The 24,792-nt window shown below is 32.5% G+C and overlaps 2 protein-coding genes and 1 long non-coding RNA gene across 3 annotated transcripts in view; 2 read left to right on the forward strand and 1 right to left on the reverse strand.

Annotated features, from left to right (window-relative positions):
• Window positions 1-14,434, forward strand: part of LOC120338234 (uncharacterized) — a 46,153-nt gene extending 31,719 nt beyond the window's left edge. The window contains exons 23-31 of the mRNA XM_078117090.1: window positions 576-971; window positions 2,044-2,297; window positions 2,787-2,880; window positions 4,655-4,778; window positions 6,953-7,120; window positions 7,674-7,745; window positions 8,191-8,281; window positions 8,777-8,982; window positions 12,916-14,434. Of these exons, the coding sequence (XP_077973216.1) occupies window positions 576-971; window positions 2,044-2,297; window positions 2,787-2,880; window positions 4,655-4,778; window positions 6,953-7,120; window positions 7,674-7,745; window positions 8,191-8,281; window positions 8,777-8,982; window positions 12,916-13,780 (2,270 nt within the window). The 3' untranslated portion in view covers window positions 13,781-14,434. The remainder of the gene's footprint in view (window positions 1-575; window positions 972-2,043; window positions 2,298-2,786; window positions 2,881-4,654; window positions 4,779-6,952; window positions 7,121-7,673; window positions 7,746-8,190; window positions 8,282-8,776; window positions 8,983-12,915) is intronic.
• The window catches only part of LOC144428122 (uncharacterized), a 149,710-nt gene that overhangs the window by 45,598 nt on the left and 79,320 nt on the right, over window positions 1-24,792 (reverse strand). The window lies entirely within an intron of this gene.
• Window positions 17,585-20,182, forward strand: LOC120337874 (uncharacterized). The gene is made up of 4 exons (XM_039405774.2): window positions 17,585-17,831; window positions 18,466-18,570; window positions 18,806-19,024; window positions 19,155-20,182. Exons 1-4 carry the CDS (start codon window positions 17,734-17,736, stop codon window positions 19,207-19,209), a joined length of 477 nt encoding a protein of 158 aa, XP_039261708.2. The 5' UTR covers window positions 17,585-17,733; the 3' UTR covers window positions 19,210-20,182.

Consider the following 24,792-nt stretch of genomic DNA (forward strand, 5'->3'; position numbering starts at 1 on the left):
TTTTTTATGCTCTGTTTTTGCACAATCATGCTGCTTGTCAAACATTGGTACCACAGATTAATTTGCAATTTACAACATAGGTTTGAATTTGTGTATATCTGGTTAATTGAGCCCGTGTTTTATCTAGGTTTGGTACACCATATGATTAACCCAACATCCCCGATTTTCTGCTCTTTTAAGTGGAATATAAACTTTACACTAAAGAAAATGTAACTTCTAGTTTAATGAATATAAAACATAATTATATGTTATGAAATGTATTATTTATGCCATTCATCTCTTTTGTTCTTATTCTTAATCAGAAGAAAACTGTTTTGTCATTTTTTTACGATTTGCTTTTTATGTACTATGTTTTTGATAGTATAGTTTGTGAAAAGTCTTTGCGAGTGAGGCTATCTGTAACATTGAAGCTATTGAAATAATTGCTTATAGTGACTTGCCATTATTGCGATAATTTTGCATGAAAGTATAATTCATTTTTGCATGGTATTTTGCAAATTAAATAATTTTAGTTTTATTTTATGCATTATTAATTTCTGCATGATTTCGCATACTTTTCATTTTGCTATATCCAGGGTCACAGGATGCGTTTACAGAAGAAAACAAAAGGTCCCATACCCCACTAAGTTTTGATTACCGATTCACCACCCCATCATCCCTGTCCCAGTTATCCCAGGGTTCTCATCATTATGCATCCATGACAGCGTTAAATTACTCACCCCTGAAACCCCTCAATCCATCTAATTACCCCACTATCACAGAAACGCCAAAATCGAATAAAAATTCCATCGGCCATTCATATTCTAGTGATCCACAATCTCCTGTTCCTGTCGTTAGAAAATCTAATTCTTCCGATTCTCTGATGACATTTGGTCTGTATACAAAACAACCCCCACTATCACCCACATATAAGACAACTTCACCTAACAAAAGTGGGACAAGTCGCGGTGTACCTTACGTTAAGCCTCCAGGTACTAAAATAGATATGTAGATGTGCGGGTGTTATAATATAGAAACTTATGTCGATTATCTTCTCTCGATATAAATTCTGGTGTTTTTAGAAATGACAGTCCGAGCTTTATATATAAATTTCAATGTGGTGGCCTTAATAACTCCGGTGATGTCCAAAAAATTGAACTTGGTGATAATTCGAAAAGCATGGTCTGGAGATAATTTAGGTGTTTAAAATTGGTGTGGCGTTCATTTCAGTAATCTAGTACCAATATGAGTTTCTTTTTGGTCCAATATCATTTTGTGTTAATAAGAATTCACATATTGGTATTTACAATGATTATAGTATTAAGTAATAAAATTGGGTAATGAAATATTATCGATAAGTCTTATTGAGACACATAAGCATAGTCTTGATCTTTGTACCTTTCCTGGAAAATTTGATAGCAGCGTTTTTCTTTACAACTGGATGGACCAATCCCCTTCAAATTATCAGTATGACTTTTTTCCAAATAGGAACAAATTTCTAGTTTTTTGTATTCTTGGGGCTTGTATTCGCTTTTCAAAACCTTTCAACTTCTCTATCTGGGTGTTGATATTTTTAGCTATCCCCTTCTTTATCATATTCTCTGCCAGCATTGCACAAGTTTGTTCAGAACATATCTGAATATGGCACCTCTTAGTGTCCTTGAAATGAAATAAATATTATTGTTTGATTAACTATTTATTGAGTTTGGAATACCGATGGAGAATTGAATAAATAACAAAAATCTCTTTTATTAAGTGAATCAAGCCATCAATGTATGATCACACATCGACAATTTGATTCGCTTCTCCTTATTTTGCTCCACATTCTTAAAGTATCCCTGGCCAGATTTAGATTATGCTTGATGCAATTTTGCATGTTACTATTACCTTATTTATGCATGCTCTCAATAATTTCTCTATTTGTTTCTTTATTTTCCTGTTTATCCTTCTCTTCTTTTTTATCTTATGTTTCTTTCCTTATTTCTACCTCCATTTCACATTGTCTTCTTTTCTTCTCGAATACTCTCTCTATTTCTTGTTTTGCCTTTCATTTTTCTCCATCAGTTCTTCCCTATTCTGATCTGAAGCATCTTGCTGCATGTTGCACGCCAGTATCATTAGGACCATTCACATCGCCTTCATATGAACGACCGAGACATCCTTTGACAGCACGGAGAGAACCGACTCACTTTGAACCAGAAGTTGATGTAGGGCCAACGCTCGGAATAGCAAAATCAAGCTCGTTGGAAAGTCTTCAAACTGCTGTGGAAAATTTTGTTGAAAATAAAGATGCTCCTTATCCAAAACCTCAGCCAAGGGTAAGTAAAATAAGTGTGTTTTAAATTATATCATTTTTCCACAGTTTTCAAATCAGCGATATTTGAGTTAAACCAGACATCAAGTTAACAGGTTGTGAGTACGATGAACATTTGCATTTACTAAATCTAAATTTGACATGTCTACTGAAACGAAAACAATTTTTTTTTTGTCATTCTATTTCTTTTTAAATTCTTTTAATGGAACAATATATTTGATGTTTTCAAGCGGCCTTTCAGTAAAACCAGACATTGACTCAACAGTTTGTGAGTACGGCAAACTTGCACTTTAATAGATTTGACATCTCTACTGAAGCATATACAAAAATTATTTCCTGTCGTTCGATTGCTTCTTCAAATTTTATCCGTAATTATTCTGAAACCAGAATGTAATATAGAAGAGAATATTTAATCTAGATTTCGTTCATCTTCATTATATCTTATTTTGAAAAATTGGAATTTTTCTCATTTTCTAACGAAACATTTTTTTAGGTTTTACGAGGCAGAGTTTTAAATGAAAGTTTTCGAGCAGCTTTAGATCAGTCTTATGATATGGAAAATTTGAGTGGAAAACCGATGGCAACTCGTAAGTTCAGTGTGATAGCCTTTATCTATCTGTTCTAGTGTCACCAATTATTTTGGTCCTAATAAAAATGAATCAAAGTAATGATGTAACAAATTCTAACTTGTTATGTAGAAAATAATAAACACTTTTGAATAATAAAAAAAGAAAATTGTCATATAAAGAATCTAATACATGATTGTCATAATAAAACATATATATTGCTATATTAAATAATGTATATCATTTGAAGTTTATCTCTAACTAAATTTTATGCTGCTAGCTTTTTGTTTATGGTTAGTTCAATATTTATTTGCACTATTTGCTAATTACTTATAAAAATATGTTCACAGTATATTTGAGAAAAGTTATTGTGAAATGCTATTAATATCTATTTTTTTAATCTACTTCTTTTATATCTATACTAATTATAGCTAACTAACCTTGCATTTACTATTTGTTTGACTAATTTTTTTTTATTTTTCACTCATTTCATACTCACTTTTGCTGTGAACTCACTCATCAACCACTCACTCACGTGTGCAATTACCACTCATCATCCACATCATGAAATTCCACTCTCTGTATGCCTTGGAAATTTTTTATTTTTTTGGGTAGGTACATGTCAGAATCTTATTTTTATTTGTTAAAATTTTTTTATCTATTATTTAAAATTAGCCGTAAACCGATGGTAGCAAAACACTATAATTCATCATTTCAAATACACTAGGAAAATTATGTCATAATCTAAGAGTTTGAATATATATTTCAAATTAAGCCCTGTTCAAGAGTAAACACTTAAGCTCAAGGCCTCTTCCATTATATCGAAATTATCCAGGACCCCTGTTAAGTCGACATTGTTATGCAAGCGCCGCTTTTCGGGACTCATGACCACGATTGGCATTGTTATGCAAATGTGGGGCTTCTCTGATCCTATGTATTTTCTCAAAATCATGAGATTTATGTTTTGCAATAGTTTTGATCATTGTATTACGAATGAAAAAAGTACAATGGATATGGTACTTTGTGTGAAATTGATATACTCTTTGCGACCTCTGAAATTCATTGCGCTCTCCTCTGAGGAGTCCTAAACTCGTAATCCCCAGTTTTGGAAGCCATATGGTAAATGACATGTTTTTAAATTTTTCTGAATTATAAATTGTAATAACTAATTTCAAATATATAGGTTCATTGAATAAATTAATTATTAAAAATTTTTATTGATCAAATCTTTGTGAATTTGGCTTGGTTTGTGAATGTTTAATATGTAATAGTTTCATGAAATTTGAATTACTCCACATCTATTTATTCTTAAACTTGTTCAAAATCATTGAATCAGTTTTTCATTTATCTTTTTTTAACCAAATTATCCTTTAATTTGCAGACATATTTGCAGCACTTCGAATTTTTTTTAAATTTCTATTGCATTAATATTTTTGACTGTGTAACTAGTTGCATAGTAACTAGCAGCAATTAATTCCCTTTGTATAGCCGATGTAGTAGTGCATTGCTAGATTGTAGCTAAATAAAGCTTCTAGCTGTATTTCATAATTGTAAAGAATTACTATTTATTTACTTACTATTTGCTTAATTCCTGTTTCCACGACTTGTTCCATTTTGAAACAATATTTTGATATATGCCACTGCCACATTCTACAAACAAGTTGTACTTTTAAATCTACTTTTTGAATTAAATTTTGTTTACCTATTCTAAAATAATGAAATTCTCAAAACTTATATCAAGATATTGCCTCAACATTTCACTCGTATTTGACAATGGTAAATTTTTATTAAATAGTGAGAGAAGAAGGAACTGGCATAAGTCCATTAGCAAGAACATCTGGTAGTGCTCCAACAAGTGGACAACGCGCACATGAAAAAAAGAGAGCTGGAAAAAGTTACAAAATATTTGGAATCTTCAGGTACTGTTACTGAATTTTAGTATAATACTATCAAATTTTTTTGTGATACTAGGATTGTAGATTAACTTCAGCGGAGTTTGATGTTATTGGACAAGAAATGAACCTATGGATCATTTTGTTGTTGTTGATCATCTTGTTAGTATTTCTTTTTCTTATTGTTATGAAAAAATCGCTTTTTTCATTGACTACTTGACCAATTTCTTTCAAATTTTCAGTGGTTAGGGGACCTCTATGAGATTCGCTTTTTGTGAGCGATGACGTCATCAAAACTAAAAATTTGCGCTCTTTGGGGTGGTACTGTGACAGATACCCGGAGCTATTCAGTCAATCATGTTGTATTATATTCAACATCTACTGTGTAGCTAAATCCAGATTTTCACAATTTGATTTAGACCGGTTCATTCTGGTCCAGGTTGCTTTGCATGAAAAAGTAGTCAACTGAAACCTAGGAGTTAAGATTGTCTTCAATATTTTCAAATGGCTGACAATATTCTTAATATATAAAACATAAGTAAAAATTTTCATATCTATATTCTTATATTCATCAACACTCAGAGTCAGAAGTTCAGTATGTAAGAAAGCTAAAGTGTCAGAAGAAATACATCAATGGAAAGTACAAGAAAAGTTTAATATTCAAGATAGCAGAATATTTTCAGGGAAAACCTTGATAGCAATTTTCAGTTGGCCGACATATTTTCCTTTTCCTTGTGATCTAATTTAGTCGCCTTTCTTTCAAGATAGCATTCAAGGAAGATTTTAGTATATCTGGTGCCACTACCAGATTATAGTTGATTGCGTCTAGATAAGCCAGTTTGCATTTATTGCCTTTCTGTCATCAGAAGATAGGTGTGTTTTTAGGATATATCAATCAGGAGATTTTGTTTTTATAATTTGTGAGCAGTTACGTTTTTTGGTGCATCTATGAATTGTTGGAAAGGTTGGAGTATAATAAACATGAGCAGGAGTTCAGAATTCGTATAAATATATTATTTGTTGGATTAATTGATTCATAATACTTTTATTATTTTGAGTTGCTGACTGTTGTCTGTTAAATTCTTCCCGTTTCATTCCACACTGAAGTATATTTCGAATATATTTGAAATCACTGCCAAATGAAGAAAAAAGTTAGTATTATTGGCATACCAGCAGAATTTGAATTCCAGTTTGAATTTTTATTATATCTGCTTGCTGGGATCAATCGCTAAATAAACTGACAATTAACCACTGATTTCTAATTTGTAAGTCATCAGCCTACCAATAGCTTTATTGTCAAGTCCTCAGAGTGTGGAGCGATTGTCTTTTCCAATATTTTATTGTTGTAATTGAACCATTGAAATAATGAACCCTTGAATTTTTTCTGTAGAAGTTGCCATTCATATTTTCATTCCTATAATATCAAGTTTTTCCATTTATTAGTTATTGAATGAAATTTTTATGCAACAATCAATGAATTTTTTTATATCAATGTTTATCATCTCATGACAATTTGTTATTATTGTAATAATTTGTTTCTTTGCTGTTTTGATTGTTTCTATCATTTCATTTAAGGTATAATGTCAGAGCTTCTTTTTCTGTTTGTTAGATTGTAGCTAAGTCAGATTAGGAAATCAGCTATAAAGTATGGAAATTATTTTAGTATGAAAAGGTAGAAATGAAAATAAAAGTGAAGTCAAAACGTCGAATTGCATAGCATAGTTTCGTTGTTCAGAAGTTACTCAGGAGTTAGCCAGTGCAGGGGACCTAAAAACAGTATTTTTCCTGTTATGATACTTATTAAATATGTTTTTTCGGACCTCCTGAAGTATGCGCACCAAGATGGTGCACAACCTGAACTCAGGTTGTGTACCAGGTTAGGGTTCAGGTTGTGCTATATCATGGTGCGCATACTTCAGGAGTACCGTTTTTTCTTTGTTGAAATGTTCAATGCAATTGTAACAATGACTTGCAGTTTGGTAGGTTTTTAAACAAAACAGGCAGGAATAGGAAATATCTCAGTAAGTTATCCGCTCGATGCCTGGAGTTTGATGTACTTTCAAAGCATATAAATGAATCAGAAATGAAACCTATGGAACAAAATTCCGATCGTATGTAATATGTATCAGAAACTCATTGTGATCTCATAAAAACATTGTGAAATACGGGCGATATTACTTGATTTTTTGTTTATTTTTTAGAGTTGGCAAAAACAAGAGAAGCCAGTCATCAGATCGACATCTTGATTCATTTTCATCAAATTCATCTTCAACATCATCACCACGTCTTCCTGAGAGTGAAGCTCATAAAAAATTACTTGAATCTAAACGTGAAGATGATTTCAAAAAGCACCAAGCAGAGAATGAAAGGTAAAGAATTGTAATTCAAAAAAATTGTTAATTTAAAAATAATTCAGAAAGTTTCATCGGATTCCAAATTATTCAGAATGGCCAAATTTTTTATAAAAAAATTTTCTGTGCTGGAATCATGATTCGTTATTATTCGAGCTTGAGAGACGTAAGCTAATAAAACACCTGATCCTAATATGACAAACCATACTCTCATACAGTAACTAGTCTGCATTCGTTATAGTAATTTTTGACCTGTTAATTGTTCCATAAGCATGTAAAATGCCTTGGAAGATTACTGCAATAGGGGATAGGAATATTGTGTAATTACAGATGGTTGTAATCTTGAATACATAACTAAAAATCAGAAGCTTTGCTTGGGGTGCAATAGTGTAGTCATTCTTTGATTTGGCGTGGCGATTTTGTAAGCTCGATTCACTCAAAGTTGGGTGACTTCTAATTACCCCTACCGCATGTTTCAATTGAATTAATTGAGCAAATAGTAAACAAGCTACAGTCACTTCCTAATTTTATGCACTGCATAGTAATTTTGAATAATATTGTTTTTATAAAGGATTCAAGCCAAAGCAAAGATGATGAGAGAACAACAAGAACAAAGGAAGAAGGATGAAAAGAACAAATCAAGGTAGCATTTGGTATTCTTTAAGATGTTTGCACTTCAGTTAATAGCCAATAAGCAGATGCTGTCGGTCCTGTCACCAATGATGCCATCTACAGCTCAATCTTGCCAAAGTGAAAATTGTGGAAATAAGTTGCGATATTCAAACATATATGTATGGGTGCTGCCTGAATGCATATTTCACAACTTTTAGGTTGTAGATTTATTGTCCTCGTATAGTTTATATGAGCCCCATTTCGCAATAGAGCCCTATTTTTGCGAATTTCTTTGAATATCTCTTGTCATCCATTCATGTTAGCCGGCTACAGTAAATAGTCATCCATTTTGTCTCAATTTTGTAGATTTAAAATCCTCTGCTACTTGACTGTTCTTTATCTCTTCTCCTGATTATATCCTGGTACTGCAATCTGCAATTTAATTTTTACTTATTATTTCAATATTCAATTTACAGAGAGGATTTAGCCAACTCAAATCATGATGACAGAGTGAGAGCTCCAAGTGTTCCAGTCACTGCTATGCAGAGAATGAATATGGATCCAAAGGTATGATAATTACATAATTGGAAAATCCCCCCTAAGTACTATAAATTAAGTAAAATTATATATTTCTCCTAATAATATTATCATGTTTAGTAATTTATATCAAACCTGTTCAGTTACTGATTTGAGGATCAACTTAACTTTATTGTGGATCAGCATTGTTTTCATTTTATCGGTCCTGAGCAAAAAAAATTGAGTAGACAATAGACAATTAAGGAATTGTGGTATTAATTGTGTCAATTCATTGACCGTTCATATAGACTTGTTTTCCTAGTGAATGCATGAGTTTGTAGGTATAATTTAACAGATGAACCAGATTGTCTTGTGATTAATAAGGACATATCAAACACTAGGATTTATTCTTTTGTTTTATTTCTTCGTCATTTGAGACATATTGTCATGTGGTTCATACATTTATATCACAAGAGCTGCTATAAACATAATTACTACTACTATATAAAGATACCTATGGTAATTAATACATCTCATTATTTTTAGGTTACATACTCAGAATCCCATTCAGGAAGGCGATCAGTAGATCCTGGTGTTATGCTGGGTTCTCACTCACAAACATTTGAATGGAACTCACCAAAACGACCCACCTCACCTGTTGATTATGGTGACAGAAGTCGACAACGACGCCAAGAAAGAAACTCGAATGTTAACAATATTAAAACTACTCCAGATTATAGTTCATTGCCAAGGTGAGATTCTTTTTTTAATAGTTTTATCATAATTTTGAGTTTATATTGAGTTAAGCATGGCTAGATTTATACCCAAAATTGTGTTGCTTGGATTTTTCGAACAGATCTTTACATATGTGTGTTATATTATGAGAATTTCACTTATATATCTAAATGTTTTTGGTATTTTTTTGATAAATATTGCAAATGGCGTCATTATATGGATTTCGAATTTGGACGAATCAAATCAAGTCAGATAGACTCAATTTGCACATTTTCCATTTTATCAAACAATAGATATAAATATCCTTAATATAAAGAAATTTGTCAATAACCATATACCTGATTGAAAGTGTTTGGATGATATTTTTGCACAAAAATTGTTTATGTTAATGAAATAATTTAATGTGGTGTTCGATAATTATAAATAATGAAATATAATTAAAGTACTAATAAAAGGGTTTTATATAATACTGTATACTGTATTCAATGTAATAAATTTACTTTTTAATATTAAAGGTGTTTTATATGCTTTATGTGTCTGTACGAATGTGTCATGATTAACAATATCTAATTTTTATTCATTTTGTGTGTGAGTGTTTGTAAATAATACTATATTAATTGATTATATATTGTTATAGCGTGATTAGACTCAGTATATCATGTTCACCCGCTTTACCATAGTAGATTAGTTGGTGATCATCGCTAGATTTTAAATTTGCGTTTGTGTTTTCGAATTGGCCTTAAAAAGAGCTGAAAATTTTTTTTAAATTAGCATTAGTTTTATACCAAAAGCTTGTTTTTATGCCAAAATTAATGATCATTCATGCTGCAAGAGAAAACTCTTTTGATTATTGGTAAACGATCCCTCCGGTTCCCAAGATTTTCCTGATTTAGTATCAGTTTTATTTAAAACTTACGTTTCTCAGAGGGTTTAAATCTGGCGGCAAAAACAAACTGAATAAGACTCGTAAAGGTATGTGACATATATCTTCATGCCTGCCTCTTGCCTGCAAGTTATGCTTGGGGGAAAACTCCTTTCTTTTTTATAGTAACAAGCACGAAATTTGCATTTTGTATTCGATGCTAAAAATTGTTTTTCAAACTAACCTTATTAAGTTTAAAATTGGGTGTCAACTAGCTACCATGGTGTTAATCAACCTGTTGGATATTTTGATTTCTTTTTTGTTGAATAAAATTATTGATTTGTGAATTTCTAAATCATTTTCAAATAATAAAAATGTAGGTTGGTCTTATTTTGACAAGAAGTAGCCGTGTACATCGAAAAAGACCAATCGAAAAATCAAAGACAGGAAAATAGATACTGTGCTATAAATTATTCGATTTTTGTCAATTTTGATTTCTGTGACAAAAAACTAGTTCATAAATATGATTTGTACTGTTTGTTGACATGACCTGGAAAATTTAGTAAATTGATTTTGTAGGTGGTACAATACAATGGAAAATTTTTTAGTACTTTTTTCATTGGTTTGGTGATCTTTTTTGTAGATCTTTTGAAATCATATTTTTGGATACTGCAAAATTTAAGAATTTTGAAATCTAACGATCTTTTGTTTTGAAAATGAGTAATATGAAATAGCATAGCTTATAGGTTAAGGATGCACCATACTGATGATGAGCAGACCATCTATGGTCCAATGTGCATTTCTGCCTATATTTAACATCCTCAAAAGACAATGGGGTATAGTTTAGGACTAATGGAATATGGAGTATAATGCCATTCCACATATTTGAAATTCACACTTCAGTGTTTAACTATCTGCAATAACATATAAACTGAATGCAGAATAAAATGTTCCGTTGAATTTTTGAAGAAGATTAAATAAACTAGGCATGTTTGAGACCTATTGAAAAATAATTAATAAATCTCAGGCCATTGGGCCTTTTGCAAACTAGTTCAAATTTGTCATTCAGACAAAAACAGACTTCAGATCATTGATAAAGCTGGTCCTTAACTAATTTGCCTCCTCTTCACATGATAATGCATTTTATTATCTTTTTTTTTCAACCTTGAAATTGGGAAGTTTCTAGGCAGCTCCCGATTAAATCATTTATGCTAAAGGTGCTGGTGATTTTCAGAGCATAAAAATCTTCTATTATGTTTTTGATTGATCTTTCAATTTATTTATACTTGGTATTATTACCGGTCCAGTAAGCACATATTCTGAAAGCTCCTAATTTCCTTAAAAATTGATTAAAGTATGATTGAGTTATATCAGGGGTAGGCAAGGTTTTTTAACCATGGGTCAAAAATTTTGCCCACCTTCACTAGTGGGCCATGTAAGTGTGACGTAAAAAGTTACATTTTATGAACAATAAAAACAATGAGCTTTGATCTAAAACTAAATTTAATCGCAATCTCAACAAATTCCTTGAGCTATTTTTTTTAGCTGAAACATCAAAATTTGGTTTTACTTCGGTTGTGGCAGCATCGGACAGGCAAGATTAAATTACCCAACGGACCTGATTTGGCCCATGGGCCGTAGTTTGCCCATTTCAGAGTTATATGTTTAAATTTTAGCTATTAATCTGTCCATTTGAAAGCATATATTCGTCTTAAAATGGGTTCGTACAAACTAGCACTGAGATTATGAATTTAAACAGTATATTGAAACACAACTTGACTTTCGATAAAACATTTTGTACCATTTTACTCACAGAAAACGCAATGGTAAATACGTCACTTGGGGTGGTGTGGTTACTCCCTACAGGTACGTCAGCAATGCACATACTAGAACAGGACCTGTAGTGATTATTTGAATTTGTAGAACAATATGAAAACTCATTTATGTTAGACTTGTCTATTGATTGGACGCAACAAATTTTCAACTTCAAGTGCACATCCTTTCGGGGGCTTTAACCCAAAAGGGCTAAACTTGAAAAAAGGGGAAACCTTTTTTAAAACCTTTTTTTAAACTTCTTTAACTTATTGAAATACTTTTTTTCATATTCGCCCTTTTGTCTCAAAACCCTCGACTTTTTTCATGTTTATTGCATTGAAATAGACAATCACTTCACTTTAGGTAGCTTAAGTAGTATCAATGGTATTTCAAGAATCATAAGTTGAAAGAAAGAAATTTTGTATCATGATTAAATCTTGTCATCAGTCCTGAACTGGTGAATGGCAAAGTAGTTTCAATTTCCCATATGTATGGATGCATGAAGAAGGGTTCCACCAGAAATTAAGTGAACAATCTTTGACACAATGTCATAGTCCATTCTAGTCTACATACAATTTTATATGTACATTCGAATTTCATGCATGTAGCTATTTATTATCTTTTACATTTCAATCTAATTTAATTCATTTGTTCAGCCATATGAGTTTAAGTTGCATACAAGCAATTTGAATGTTTTTATCCTTCCTTGATCTTCTTCACTTTTTTTTCAAGCTGTTATCTTTGCTCAGCTCAACTTGTTCAATCAAATCATCATATGCATGTAACAGTATGCAAAAGTATGATTTATCTTTTGCTTTTCTGCGATCTTCTTTTGTTCATTCTCTTTATATTTTATATTATTAGTATTAATTTGGAAGCATGGTATTTTATCATCTGATTTTTCAGTTTCACACATGAGCAATCTATCTCATTATATCAGAATTATAATGCAAAATACTCGGGTGACATTGGCAGATTATAATATTGTAGTTCATGATAAAAATCTTCCTATTTTTTGTGAAGACTGGCAAGGTATTGCAATCGAAAATGTATAAAAAAAATGGTCCGCTTATTTTAAATTATGGATTTCTAGAAAATTATGACATTGTACTGTATATATTTCGCTGTTTACAGCAATTTCATGGATCACTATACAAATGTATATTATGGTTATATTTGTGACCCTCAACACATTGGGAAGATTAAGAAAGCGTTTTATCAGAAAAGCTTGTTTTTCGTCAATTCTTTTATTTATATTTGTATACTTTTTTAGACAACCGCGCCTTGAGTCCGATGCGGGAGCATTACCGGACGATTCAAACAGAATTGTGACTCATGCAGAAGAAAACGATCAAATGACACCCACATCTCCTCATAGGGGTTCTTACACTCAAGACAGATCTTCAACTGGGGCGCCGGGTAACTTCAACAACTATGAGTTCTATAACATGCAGAAACCACCTAGTTCAAAGAGAAGATCAGCAGAATCAAAGTTTCGTACCAATACTTCAGAACATTCCTCTGGGTCTGTAACCGACAGGCCAAGTCGACCAGATAAATCGAAAGTCGGAAGAACTTTGTATTATGATGACACTGATGATTCATTGTCTCGAACCACTGTTCAGAGAAGCAAAACTCCTCAACCTCAAATGCGCTTACATCGAGACAAATCTCCTCATTCTCAGACTGTTAGAACCAGAACAAGACCAGTGAGTACTATCAACGGGTTGGGTTTATCACCTATTGGGAATAGTTTTCACAGAGAAGAAAGTCCGGAACCTCCTCCTGTTATGTATCGGTCCCAAAAAGCAGAAAGAAAGGCACAATCGAGCGGCCCATATAGACACAGCGTACATGTTGACGTGCCGGTTTCACGTCAGTATGAACGTCACACAACCTATCATTCAGCTCGACCTCGCGATCGTAAGGAAGCACCGCCAACTTCTTACAGATGGAAAACTGATTTGTTGACAAAAGGTCAAGATCAAAGCGACACTGACAGCAACAGAACTGGATCACCAGCTCACTCTGAAAATGCTGAGCGCAATCGAAACGCAATGAAAAAAATGTTAAAAGCTCGCTACAATGAACAACAGGACTCTGGAAAAATTGTCATTTCTCCTCCATATAATTTATAATTCACAATCGCAATATTATAATAATTCGTCAGAATCAAGCATAATACGACAGTCATCTTCTTGCTATCCAATATATTTTGATGATAACATTTCACATTTTCACCGCTGTGCGTTTGATCGGTACTTTAGATTTTTTTTGATTTTTTTCTAATAACACCTGTGATATTTATATGCTTAAACTTGATATGCCAAGGAATCTAATATTTTTCTACTGCATAAAGGCTTTTTTCTATTTCTAAATACGATACCATGTTGAATTTATGCCTAAATAAAAGTTAATAAATGTAATATAATCGATATTAATAAATTCAGTTATATTATTGTTATAGATAAAGTGCACTACGGATGTTGAAATTTTTAGCATTTCAAAAATAACCCTCAATGAAATTATACTTGATTATATTCTAAATCAAATAGAATTGCATTGATCCACATTGATTTTTCATGAAGAAAGAGTTATGTGCCAAGTTTGAGTTAAGAAGTTATGTCTTATTTGGTGGTTGAAGATAAAATTATCATTGTTAAAACAACCAGTTTGTTAAATTATTTTGCCAATCGTATGTGGCTTTACTTTACTGCTTATTCGTTTTTGTTCCTTATTTTTAAGTGGGAATTCCTGTCCTTTCTCTTTTGTTCAAGAAAATTATGTCACCATCTGCCTAGTTTGTTTGTCAAAATATTGGGAACATTTTTATTTGGTGAGTCACAATGGTCAGTTGTTTATTGCGTCACTGAGGCTTCTTATTGTAAGTCGGTTAAAGGTTAGAATCCTCTTTCATACGAGTTTTTCACCGAATCTTGTTTTCTCATTACATACACCCAGTTGGTATATTATGCCCAAAACAGGATCGTCGATAATTAGACAAAGTCGACGAACAACTATACATGTGATACAGCGAGGAAGAACAAGGATGTAGTTCGGCACGAGTGGTTATCATGCATAAAACCACAGTGGAGTCTGGCCATGAAGCAACAGATTTAATACCCATTGCATATAATCAGGGCTGCCATAACGTCCTTATTTTGAAGGTGTTTTTCTTAGAATATATTTTTGTCCTTATTTCTAAGAAACGTCCTTATTTTGACATGTGTCCTTATTTTAGGAGTAGAGATTCTTATAACGGGCACCTAGATTGGTCAATTCGAATGATTGATTTGCTAGAAATGATATTAAAATATCATTGATTGCCACACGCATTCATGGGATAATAAAAGCAAATTGAGTCACATAGTTTGTGTAACTTGATTAAAAATACAACTTAAAAGTGAGATGAACCAGATAGTTTCTAAGACTAAAGAACTGCTGTAGCAAATCCTTTTTAGTGTAAAGTATGATTAGACACTGGCATGAATACATTTTGTTCTTTGTCATCTTATTGTTATGTTTCTCTGATGTGCTTATTTTTTGGGTTCATATCGAAGGCTGCCCTGCATATAACACAACAATATTATCATCCATCAACAATAATGTGTCTAATTCAGGCTGAAAGTCGTCAGGTCACCCAGTTATGAATATTTTCCCTATACTTAACATTGCGAAATTTTTTGATGCTGAATACGGTAATTCTCAGTACTTACGGTTGGGAGAATATTTCGCTTCATAGTCTGTAAAATCGGATGCTTGCTAACCTCGAATGAAAATTTCAAGTCTGTTTTTATCGACTAAAACGCGGCATATTTTACTTATTTCTATGGCAGGCAGTATCAACTAAATTAGACGTCGATACCACTGTGGAGAATCCACGGTCACTTTAACCATAAACAAGATAATTCCTTCCCAAATTCGTTGCTAGGTTAATTTGGTGTCGCGGCTTTATATGAATAACATATATATGAGAAATTCATCGCTGAAAATATATAGTTGCATCTGAAGTTTATACTGATTAAAAAAATACAGTATATATGTAAAATATTGCCATTGGATGATCTAGTTTCCAAACTAAAATGTATGCGCTTTTTCTAGCGCTCCAATAACCACCCGAGATCCTTGCCTTGAAAATATATTTGAGTATGTCATCAGTTTGAAAATTGATTCAATAAATCGCAGTGTTGTCATAAAGGGGAACTGGTTCTATACTCAACGATGTTGGATGATCTTTTATGGAAATTTCAACTTCATGATTGGCAAAAATTTGAGGGCAATTACCAGAGCTTTTAATACCAGGACAACATAATTTTCCGCACGTTACGCCACCAAGATGAAATTTAGTATAAAAGCTATTAAATTATATATGGAAAAGATAAAGGATAAATTCTATGAACCTCCCTTTTGCCAGTTATCGGTCATACGTGGGAAGATTCACAGCGTACAGTTCAGTTATAAACCAAACTCGATATAAACATTGAAATCTAACGTATGAAAATATCAGAAAGATCATAAAAATATGGTACAATAGGATTGTGATATGTCGTATATATTTCGCGTCCACGAATCTGAATTTTTATTGGGTGACATAATATGCTGCTTCCTATCGTTAAAAATCCTTATGGTATTGTTCGATGCTTTACCGCGTAATAATAGATTGTGAAATTATGTTTGATTATCAATAGAGACCCTAGGGAAAATTTGGACTACAGAAAGTTGACATATGTTTTTATATGTTGATCGCAACTGTTGTAGAAACCCAGTTAATATGATTTTAGCAAGTTGTTTAGTTTTTGATGAGATGAATTTGAAACTTCATTTAAATCCATTTTTTTTGTTCCAGTGCAATGGAATAGTTTTTATCCTTTAGGTGTCGCTGCCTGAAGACCTCTTGAGGTCCCTCGCGACTCCTGTCACACAATTTAAGTTAGTTTCCACTTGTATTTGTAATGTTTTTTCATATATCTTACCATGTTTAAATTGTGTTGACGAATAAATGATGATTGATTGATTGACTTTTCGTCCTAGAATGCTGTTTAGAATGCTGTTGTTATGGTGACCGTACATTTGAACCCATGTACATTTGAACCCATGCGTATATCCACGGGTTCAATCTATATGCGGGTGCTAAAACCGATGGGTTAGGGTTAGTATGGGTTTAGCTATCCGTGAAAAAAAAATTTCCATAGGTGCAATAGCATACAGGTGCAATTGTCATGGGTTCAAATGTACGTGGGTTCAAATGTAATGGAACCTGTTGTTATAGCTGGATACGAAAGAATCTATAGTCCACATCAATGAAAGATGCGTATGTGCAATGTTGTTTTCATGGACTACAGATCACGTATTCGATAATCACCAATGCTTCAAAACAAAATAGCGTTGAAATATATCATAGGTTACATATTTAGTATTTTTCAAAGTTATTAATTCTTACAGATCGAGATGCTGAAATGATGTATATTTTCTAAAATATAAAATAACTGTTATATATTCCGAATTTGGTGCTCCAGAAGTATATGTATGTAACTAATTTTATTTGCCTAATTAACGTCAAGTTGTGTAAAGGGACTGAAACTTATGAACAGGGGGTATATTCACTTGGCAAACACAGACAGTCTCCGAACTCGTAATAGAACTAAAATAGGGAAATCAGAAAAAAATTATGCCCTAACCTGGTACACATATTAAGGGAGTACCCCGAATCTTGCTTGTCAAGGAACAAAAGAACAGGATTGGCTTGGCGTCATCAGAAATAGTTTGGGACTTTTTAGTCGAGATAAAATACCTAACTGAACAATTTAAGTTGCTTTCCGTTTTTTAACAGCCGAATTTTTCTGATATTCTAATATTTGAAAGCATTTTTAAAAACCAACAGTTATACTAGGCTATTAAACATAGAGCACCTTTTCTTTATCCGCTAATATTTTAGGGGCAATTCCCAGAAATAATGGTTACTTAATTAAAAAGGGAATGTATAAATGTTAGGGCGGGCATAGCGAGTGTTACATACATTCTGGAGTATCTTGAACACAAAGAACTGAGGAGTGAAGATTATTCAGGACTGTACCTTCTGGGTTGATAGAATATGGCACCAAATAATTCAGTGTTCACTTCCTGGCAGTCGTTGATGCTTGTGTGCATAATTTTCATTAATTTGAATTGTACCGAACAATGTGATATGAAGTAAGTATTATACCTCTAAGCCTATTTTTCTATGTACGATTGATCTTTTGTTTATAAATATGCCATGCATCATAATTAAAGAAAGATGCTGTATCATTAGAATTCAGGTAATTTGTCACTGTGATTTTGGTCTGTCACATTTTACAACGTTATCACTAGTTAAAATGTAAGGACATTTTTGGGTGGGTGTGCCTACTTCTTTCGATCAGTACATCTTAAACCAAATCAATATTTATTTTGTAGTTTTCAATAAAGTATAATTTTAACAATTTCACTAAATGCTTAATGAATTTTCAACGTATTTTTATTATCAAAGGAGTTAATTGATGTACGAAAAACCTCCTGAATCTTGGTAGCCTATATCCTAAGATTTTTCACAACTCTGGCAGAGGCTGTTGACTCTGCGTTAAATTAAAAAATAACAACAAAATATGTATAAATAACAATTCGTCTTTGACAATTTGAAACTCATTGTTTTTCGAAAACGACAATTATATATATATATATTAAATATATGGTACTGAAGCGACGTTTACAAAATTTACAATCGCTTTAAACGGGATTTTAACTTCGAGCGGTCACAAAACATGTAATATATAGATAGTATATAACATGTATAATTTTCATTTTTCAGGAAAGTTGACGGAAAAAGACTTGCCAATTTTAGGACACGATATGGATGTACCGAATTATACCTGAGAAATATTACAGATGGGTTTTCGCATCATCAGATTAACTTGTAAGTGTAAGCTTCATTCAGGACAAAGTATAACGTTATTTGAATGAAACAATAACGGGCAGCTTTCCCATGAGTTATGTTTTTTTTTTCAAATTATATTTGGTACTCCTGAAGTATGCGCACCAAGATGGCGCACAACCTGAACCCTAAAGTTGTACACAACCTGAGTTCAGGTTGTGCGCCATCTTGTTGAGCATACTTCTGGAGGTCCTTATATTTTTTAAACACAATGTAGGGTCAAATGTGATCGAGCTTTTCATGTACCTTGGAGCAATCGGATGTTGTTGAGCGAATTTGAGTGTGCAAAATGTCCCAAATTTTGTCATCACCCATCCAACAAAACGCAATTAAATCGAGAAAAATACAAATCTGAAGCAATCCGGGCGAAAAGAATATTTGACATAAAAGGAGAAATACAACAGAGACAATATTGGTGGGTTCCACTTAGTTGCAGGTAAGAACTGAAAACAGACATTGTTTATATATATATTATATATATTTATCTGAGCTTTGCAACCTAACCTTTTATGCAACCTAGCTTTTTATTTGTGAATAGGTAAATTTCAATATATGCAATTCTTTAGATGTGTTGCAAAGCATCATAATCGAAATGTGAAAATTCGAAAGCACTGTAATTGAAACTGGTCCACAAACCTGATGATGGAAAGACAAAGAAACTACAAATCTCGTGAATTAAATTAGCTTCAATAAGTCCAGCCAGAAGAGGCTTTAAGTGGCTTTGATAACATTATTAGTATATTAACTTTTGTATCAATTTCCGGGAACTTTTTTTTGTGATGACAAATGAACGACTAAACAAAGAAATTTTTCTGCATCTGTAACAAGAATATGCCAATCATGGACGTTTGATTTTGTAGGCTACTCATCTCCTTATCGTCTTTATTGGGAACTCATGTTGCTGTAATGATTTTATTTACCTGTCTTGAATTCGGATTTTACTGATTATTTTATGCTTCTGGTCATATATTTGAAAGCAAGCAAGTATACTGGCGTTTCAGCAAATTTTCTTTAGGCACTGATCCTCCTGTATAAGCATGTTATCAGTACACATATACATGCTACATTAAATTACAAATGTGTTGTAGCCTATATTTATTCTATTGAATATTTTAGTTAAAAATTATTTGATCACAAATTTCTGAGTTTTGTCATTGTTCCTTAATTTGGTTCAGATTTGAGGTTGTCGAATTTCCCCATGATCACCAGCGACAACTTGTGACTTCGTGCATTCTTAAAAAATTAACTTCGACAAAAAATTGGTCGATAAAGTTTTATATGCTTTCGTCTTAATCTTTTCTTGAATGCTGCAAGCTCTAATTACAAAAACGTCAACTTAACTCGTTTATTATCAAACAATGTGACATATTAGTAATAAGTCGCATAGATTACTATTCCATTGCAGTTAGCCTCTAAATCTTCCGCATTTACAAGGTTTTGTTTCTTCCATCTGTAATTGTATAAGTACAGTATTTTAAAAAACACCTGTATCCACGTATTACTTTGTTCATGTATGCTATTCAAATATGTTTGTAGTTTAGCATGCTATCATTAATCCGTTATTTTTATATTTATACTTTAAAATATATACCGACATATTGCATACATACGCTTATTATTTCATAACTCTGACTATGTGGAAAAATTGAGCTGATTTCGTATTATGGTAAATATCATAATTAGACAATTTCACTATCTAAGTAAAACTCATGGTAAATTGCAAACACCTTTCTCTGAAAACTATTATGGTATGCCCAATTATTATTAAATTATAATTATGCTTTCGGTGACTTGAGTCATGAACAAAATGAATTCGGATGTTACCGCCCTTCAAAATGTTTGTTTATTTTTCGTTTCAATCCTAACGATTCCACCATGAATTGCTTGTTAGTTGGAGGTAGATATGTGGGGTCGATAATATCAAAAGGTTTTATCAACAGCCTTGCTGTTCATTTGTATGAATTGTAAATTTGTATAAACGGGAGAATGACTATCAGATATTGTGTGGTTTATCGTTTAGTCTGTATTTGCACGCAGCGCCAGGTAACAATTTGTAATTCAACAAATCCTACATAAGGCATGATTCATTATAGAAAATAACTAGAAAAAAATTGTAGTTGTATAATAAATAGAGCATGCATCCGGTCAAGCCAGAGCTATTTACAAGCTACATATGTGAAATAGTAAGCATTCTACTACCTAAAATTTGAAGTAATATAAAAATGTCATCACCGAAATCATTGTCTCGCAACACGTACAGAATTCAAGGGCAAATGCAAATAGGGTCTTTTTATCAGTATAAGTAAGCTGAGGTAGAGAGAACGATGGTATACCTAATATTATAATGCAAAATATTGAAAGCATCACTGCGTTGATTATAAAGATGCTTATTTAGTGATGAGGTATAATGAAAGATAATTGTGGAAATGTGTTTACTTAATGTACGGTAAAGAGAAATTGATGAAAATTATTGGTTATAGAGTGGAGCTTATTATTTTTAACTGGAAATCACCAATAAATTGTTTGCTTGATTGAGCGAAAATTGTGTGTCGCATGATATTCTTTTTGATTTGTTGCAAATTGATGTTGCAAACGGAAAATCTTTAAATCAAAAATGAACAATGAAAATGCGATGTACGCCAAAAATTATCTATATATATATATGCTCTCTGTATAATCTCATGCCTAACAGAAAGAAATGTTAACTTGCTGATCGCTCAAGACTCATTGTGTAGTTAGATTAATTAATCAAAATTAAATTAATTAAAGTAATTAGATTAATTAATCAAAATTTGGGGTTCAGAAAGTTCGAAATTCTGATATAGCCTCTAGTGTTACTCGAGGGATGTAAATGAGGTAGACAGATGATGAAAGTGCGCCAGAAAAGTGTTACTCAAGGGATGTAAATGAGGTAGATAGATGATGGAAGTGCGCCAGAAAATGCAATACTTTGAACGAATAGATTATAGTCAACATTTGAGTGTCCGAATATATATAGTCGTTTTGTGATGATTTTTTACATTGAATATGACTTGAGTTTTTCTCGTCAGTGGGTATTTTTTTATTCAATGAATAGCTTTGTTTGATTGCCTACGTTTGATTCGAACTAAGGTCCGAACAGGCGCTCAGTGCAATTAATGAAAAAACAACATAAAAAAGTTTCGAAAATACTAGAAAGTCAAAACTATTTACCGATGTTTTACAACCTTTCACTCTAATTCTAATTTTTATCAGTCTGATCAAACTGCGTATAAGGTGCCCTAATCTTAACATAATTTTTTTTTTTCGAATAATGAGTTGTTAGTTCTCTATGGGCGCCGTAATCAATCGTGTGTGCTTGAAAGTATATAAAGCGTTAAAATCTTGATAGCTTATAACCGTCGTTGCTGTTTTCTCATCTTATCTTAATTAATAGATGATCACTATTTGAATGTATAAGATGATAATTTATTTATTTTTGAATTGAGTTAACTCACCAAAATCAGTAGCCGTGGGCAAAAGTGAAGCGTATAGTATATAGACATAAAGTAGGAATACCGACAATAAAATAAAGATGAAACTATTAATCCCTTCAAAGTCTGTTTTCGATTTGGTTCATCGTTTCAGAACAGATGAAACCATGCGAATTTCAAACATAGGATGAAATTCTGCATTGGCCTTTTTCATACATAACACTGAAGTGAGCGCTTGGTCACAGTACCACAGTACTGACGCGGATGTCCGAAAAAGTTACAAAAAAGCGCTTACACACATAATTAAGCTTTCGGCTTTAAGTGTATCTATCTGCCTGCGCAAGGAATAAAAATCTTTCGCGTAATAAGCCGAATTTGAAACCGGAGTAAGCCAAGTTTTATAGTTAGAAATGACAGGATTAGTCTTCATTGCACTCTGTAGACATTCTCAGCTAAGTGAACTACAGCTCTGCTGAACTTAGTTTAAAATAGTAAATAAATATGCTGTTTTTATTTGTGCAGAAAACACTGTGTTTACAATATTTTATGTTCATTGCGAGATCCCTAAATATTTAAGCGGCTACTCTCGCATTCGTTGCATAAATCGTAATCTGTCAGAGAAAATAAACACGTTATTGACAAATATTTCTAACCCTTTATCTTCATAACTTGTATATGAGCTACAGTTTTTTTTTGTCACCCGGTCTGCAAAATGACTCACTAGTGGGCGTGCTGTTCAGAAAACACAAACAAAAATTTCAGTTCAATATGTCAAACGATTTGCGTGGTACCCGTTCCGCTTAACCACCCAGGAAATCGCTATTCGTGACTCGTGATTTCCATCGGACAAGTAAATCAGGTGTTTTTGAGTTATGTAATGTTGCATTTTATGCACGTTGTCGTGTGGCAAGGTAATTGAAGGAATAGAAATACGGTTAGTCAGGCATTTATTTCCTTCCACCAAATTTATATTCTGGAGCTTAACATCAAAAGAATTACGAGATCTGTGCTCTGATGCAGACAAATTACCGGCAAAATAACACTTTTCCTGCTACTTTTTCGAAAACATGGGTAAAAATCTGTAATATCTTGTTTTGATATATATATTTATATATTATAATAGGCAAAGCAGTTGTATAACTTTTGTTAGCTCCTGTTTTTATCTATTTCCCGTATTTTGGTAGCGCCACCGATAACTTTACTTTAAAATGTTGGTTAACTATCTGCGATTTCACCTCATTGAATCCGAGTTTATTTGACCCAGAAAACAACTTTAAATCTGAATTATAAAACTTCTCTCGTTTTATTGAATATCTTGGGGCGATTATTGACTTCGTTTTTTCCTTTTTAATGAAAAAGTTGTGGTCATATTATGCCATGATAAGCCTCAACAATGGCGTATTTACTGAGAATACCGAGAAGTTACGTAATTATTCAAAATAATCGATTCAGAGGAGTTTGGAAATTCATTGTTCAGCTATAGAAGCTATGCAAACAAACACCATATTTTTCATCGTTTTGTCATTTGAGCATATTTGAATGAATGTTTACTCTAATATCCAAACCTTTGCATTTTGTAGATATATTGTAAAAACAGATTGATTAATCCAGTAGAATGCGATAGATTCTATTTGATGTTTTCGACAACGCAAGTATTGGTTATAGAAATGGTTCCAATGAGATAGTGGATCTATCTAGACTGCAGCGGTTCCCAAACTATGGGTCGCGACCCACTGGTGGGTCGCAAAAGGAATCTTAGTGGGTCGTGGGAAAGATGTAGAAAGCTTTGATTACTTTTACTGGGTATCAGGATCGGTGGCGACTCGAATGCGTAAATTTTCAAAAAAAAAAAAAAAAAAATTAAATTGAACTTAAATTCTAATCTATGAAAGTTTCCTTTTTACGATCTTCTCAAAGGAACAAAAATTTGCTACACAAAAAATGACCATGTGGCTTTTTTACGCATAGCAGTTTTGTACACTGTACAGCACTTCTTACCGTGTTTCCCCGAAATTTAGACAAAATTTAGATTTATTTTCTTTTGAATAATACCACTATGTTGTTTTTTTGGAAGAGGTCTTTTGTGTTCATTTATCAAAAATAAAATTACATTGTAGAAAATCACGAGATTTTTAATAAACATTATATAACAACCGACATCCATTGTTTTTATTTGTATTTCTTATACAAAAATCAAGAGACAAATATCATAATTGTGATTGTGACATCACACAATCTTGAATAGTGATGTGATTTTCACCTTACCTCAGGTCATTGAACCTTTCTTCTCCCACACATTTTAAAATTATTTTAAGGGTAGGGTTTAATTATGATCATTTTTAAAATCCAAATTAGGTCTTATTTTCAGGCCAGGTCTTATTTTCGAGGAAACACGGTAGTTTTGCGATGATTAGCCATTGCTGTTTTCTGTGTTATGTCATAAACTGTGGTAATGGGTCCCAACTCTAAAAAGTTTGGGAACCACTGATCTAGAGCAGTCTGATCAAACCTAATTCTAACATAAGGAGAATTTTTTTCATTAATTTGATTCATGAGTGGACAGTCCTTTATAAGCGCCGTAATTATTCGTCTGTGCTTAGAAGTATATAAGGCACTAAAAAAAATCTTGTCCGTGATGATGTTTATATCACAGCACGTTGTCGTCTTTTAGTTTTATCTAAACAGAAGTGATTTGAATGTAATATTTGATAATTTATTTATTTTTGTATTTGGTCAACCTGCCAAAGCTAGT

The sequence above is a fragment of the Styela clava genome, chromosome 10 (assembly GCF_964204865.1).
Source record: "Styela clava chromosome 10, kaStyClav1.hap1.2, whole genome shotgun sequence".
Taxonomy (NCBI): Eukaryota; Metazoa; Chordata; class Ascidiacea; order Stolidobranchia; family Styelidae; genus Styela; species Styela clava.

Coding starts and splice junctions, on each gene's coding strand:
- LOC120337874 (XM_039405774.2), top strand. CDS start 17,734: ATGGCACCAAATAATTCAGTGTTCACTTCCTGGCAGTCGTTGATGCTT. Junction 17,832..18,465: donor ACCGAACAATGTGATATGAA/GTAAGTATTATA, acceptor TTCATTTTTCAG/GAAAGTTGACGGAAAAAGAC. Junction 19,025..19,154: donor TGGGTTCCACTTAGTTGCAG/GTAAGAACTGAA, acceptor GCAATTCTTTAG/ATGTGTTGCAAAGCATCATA.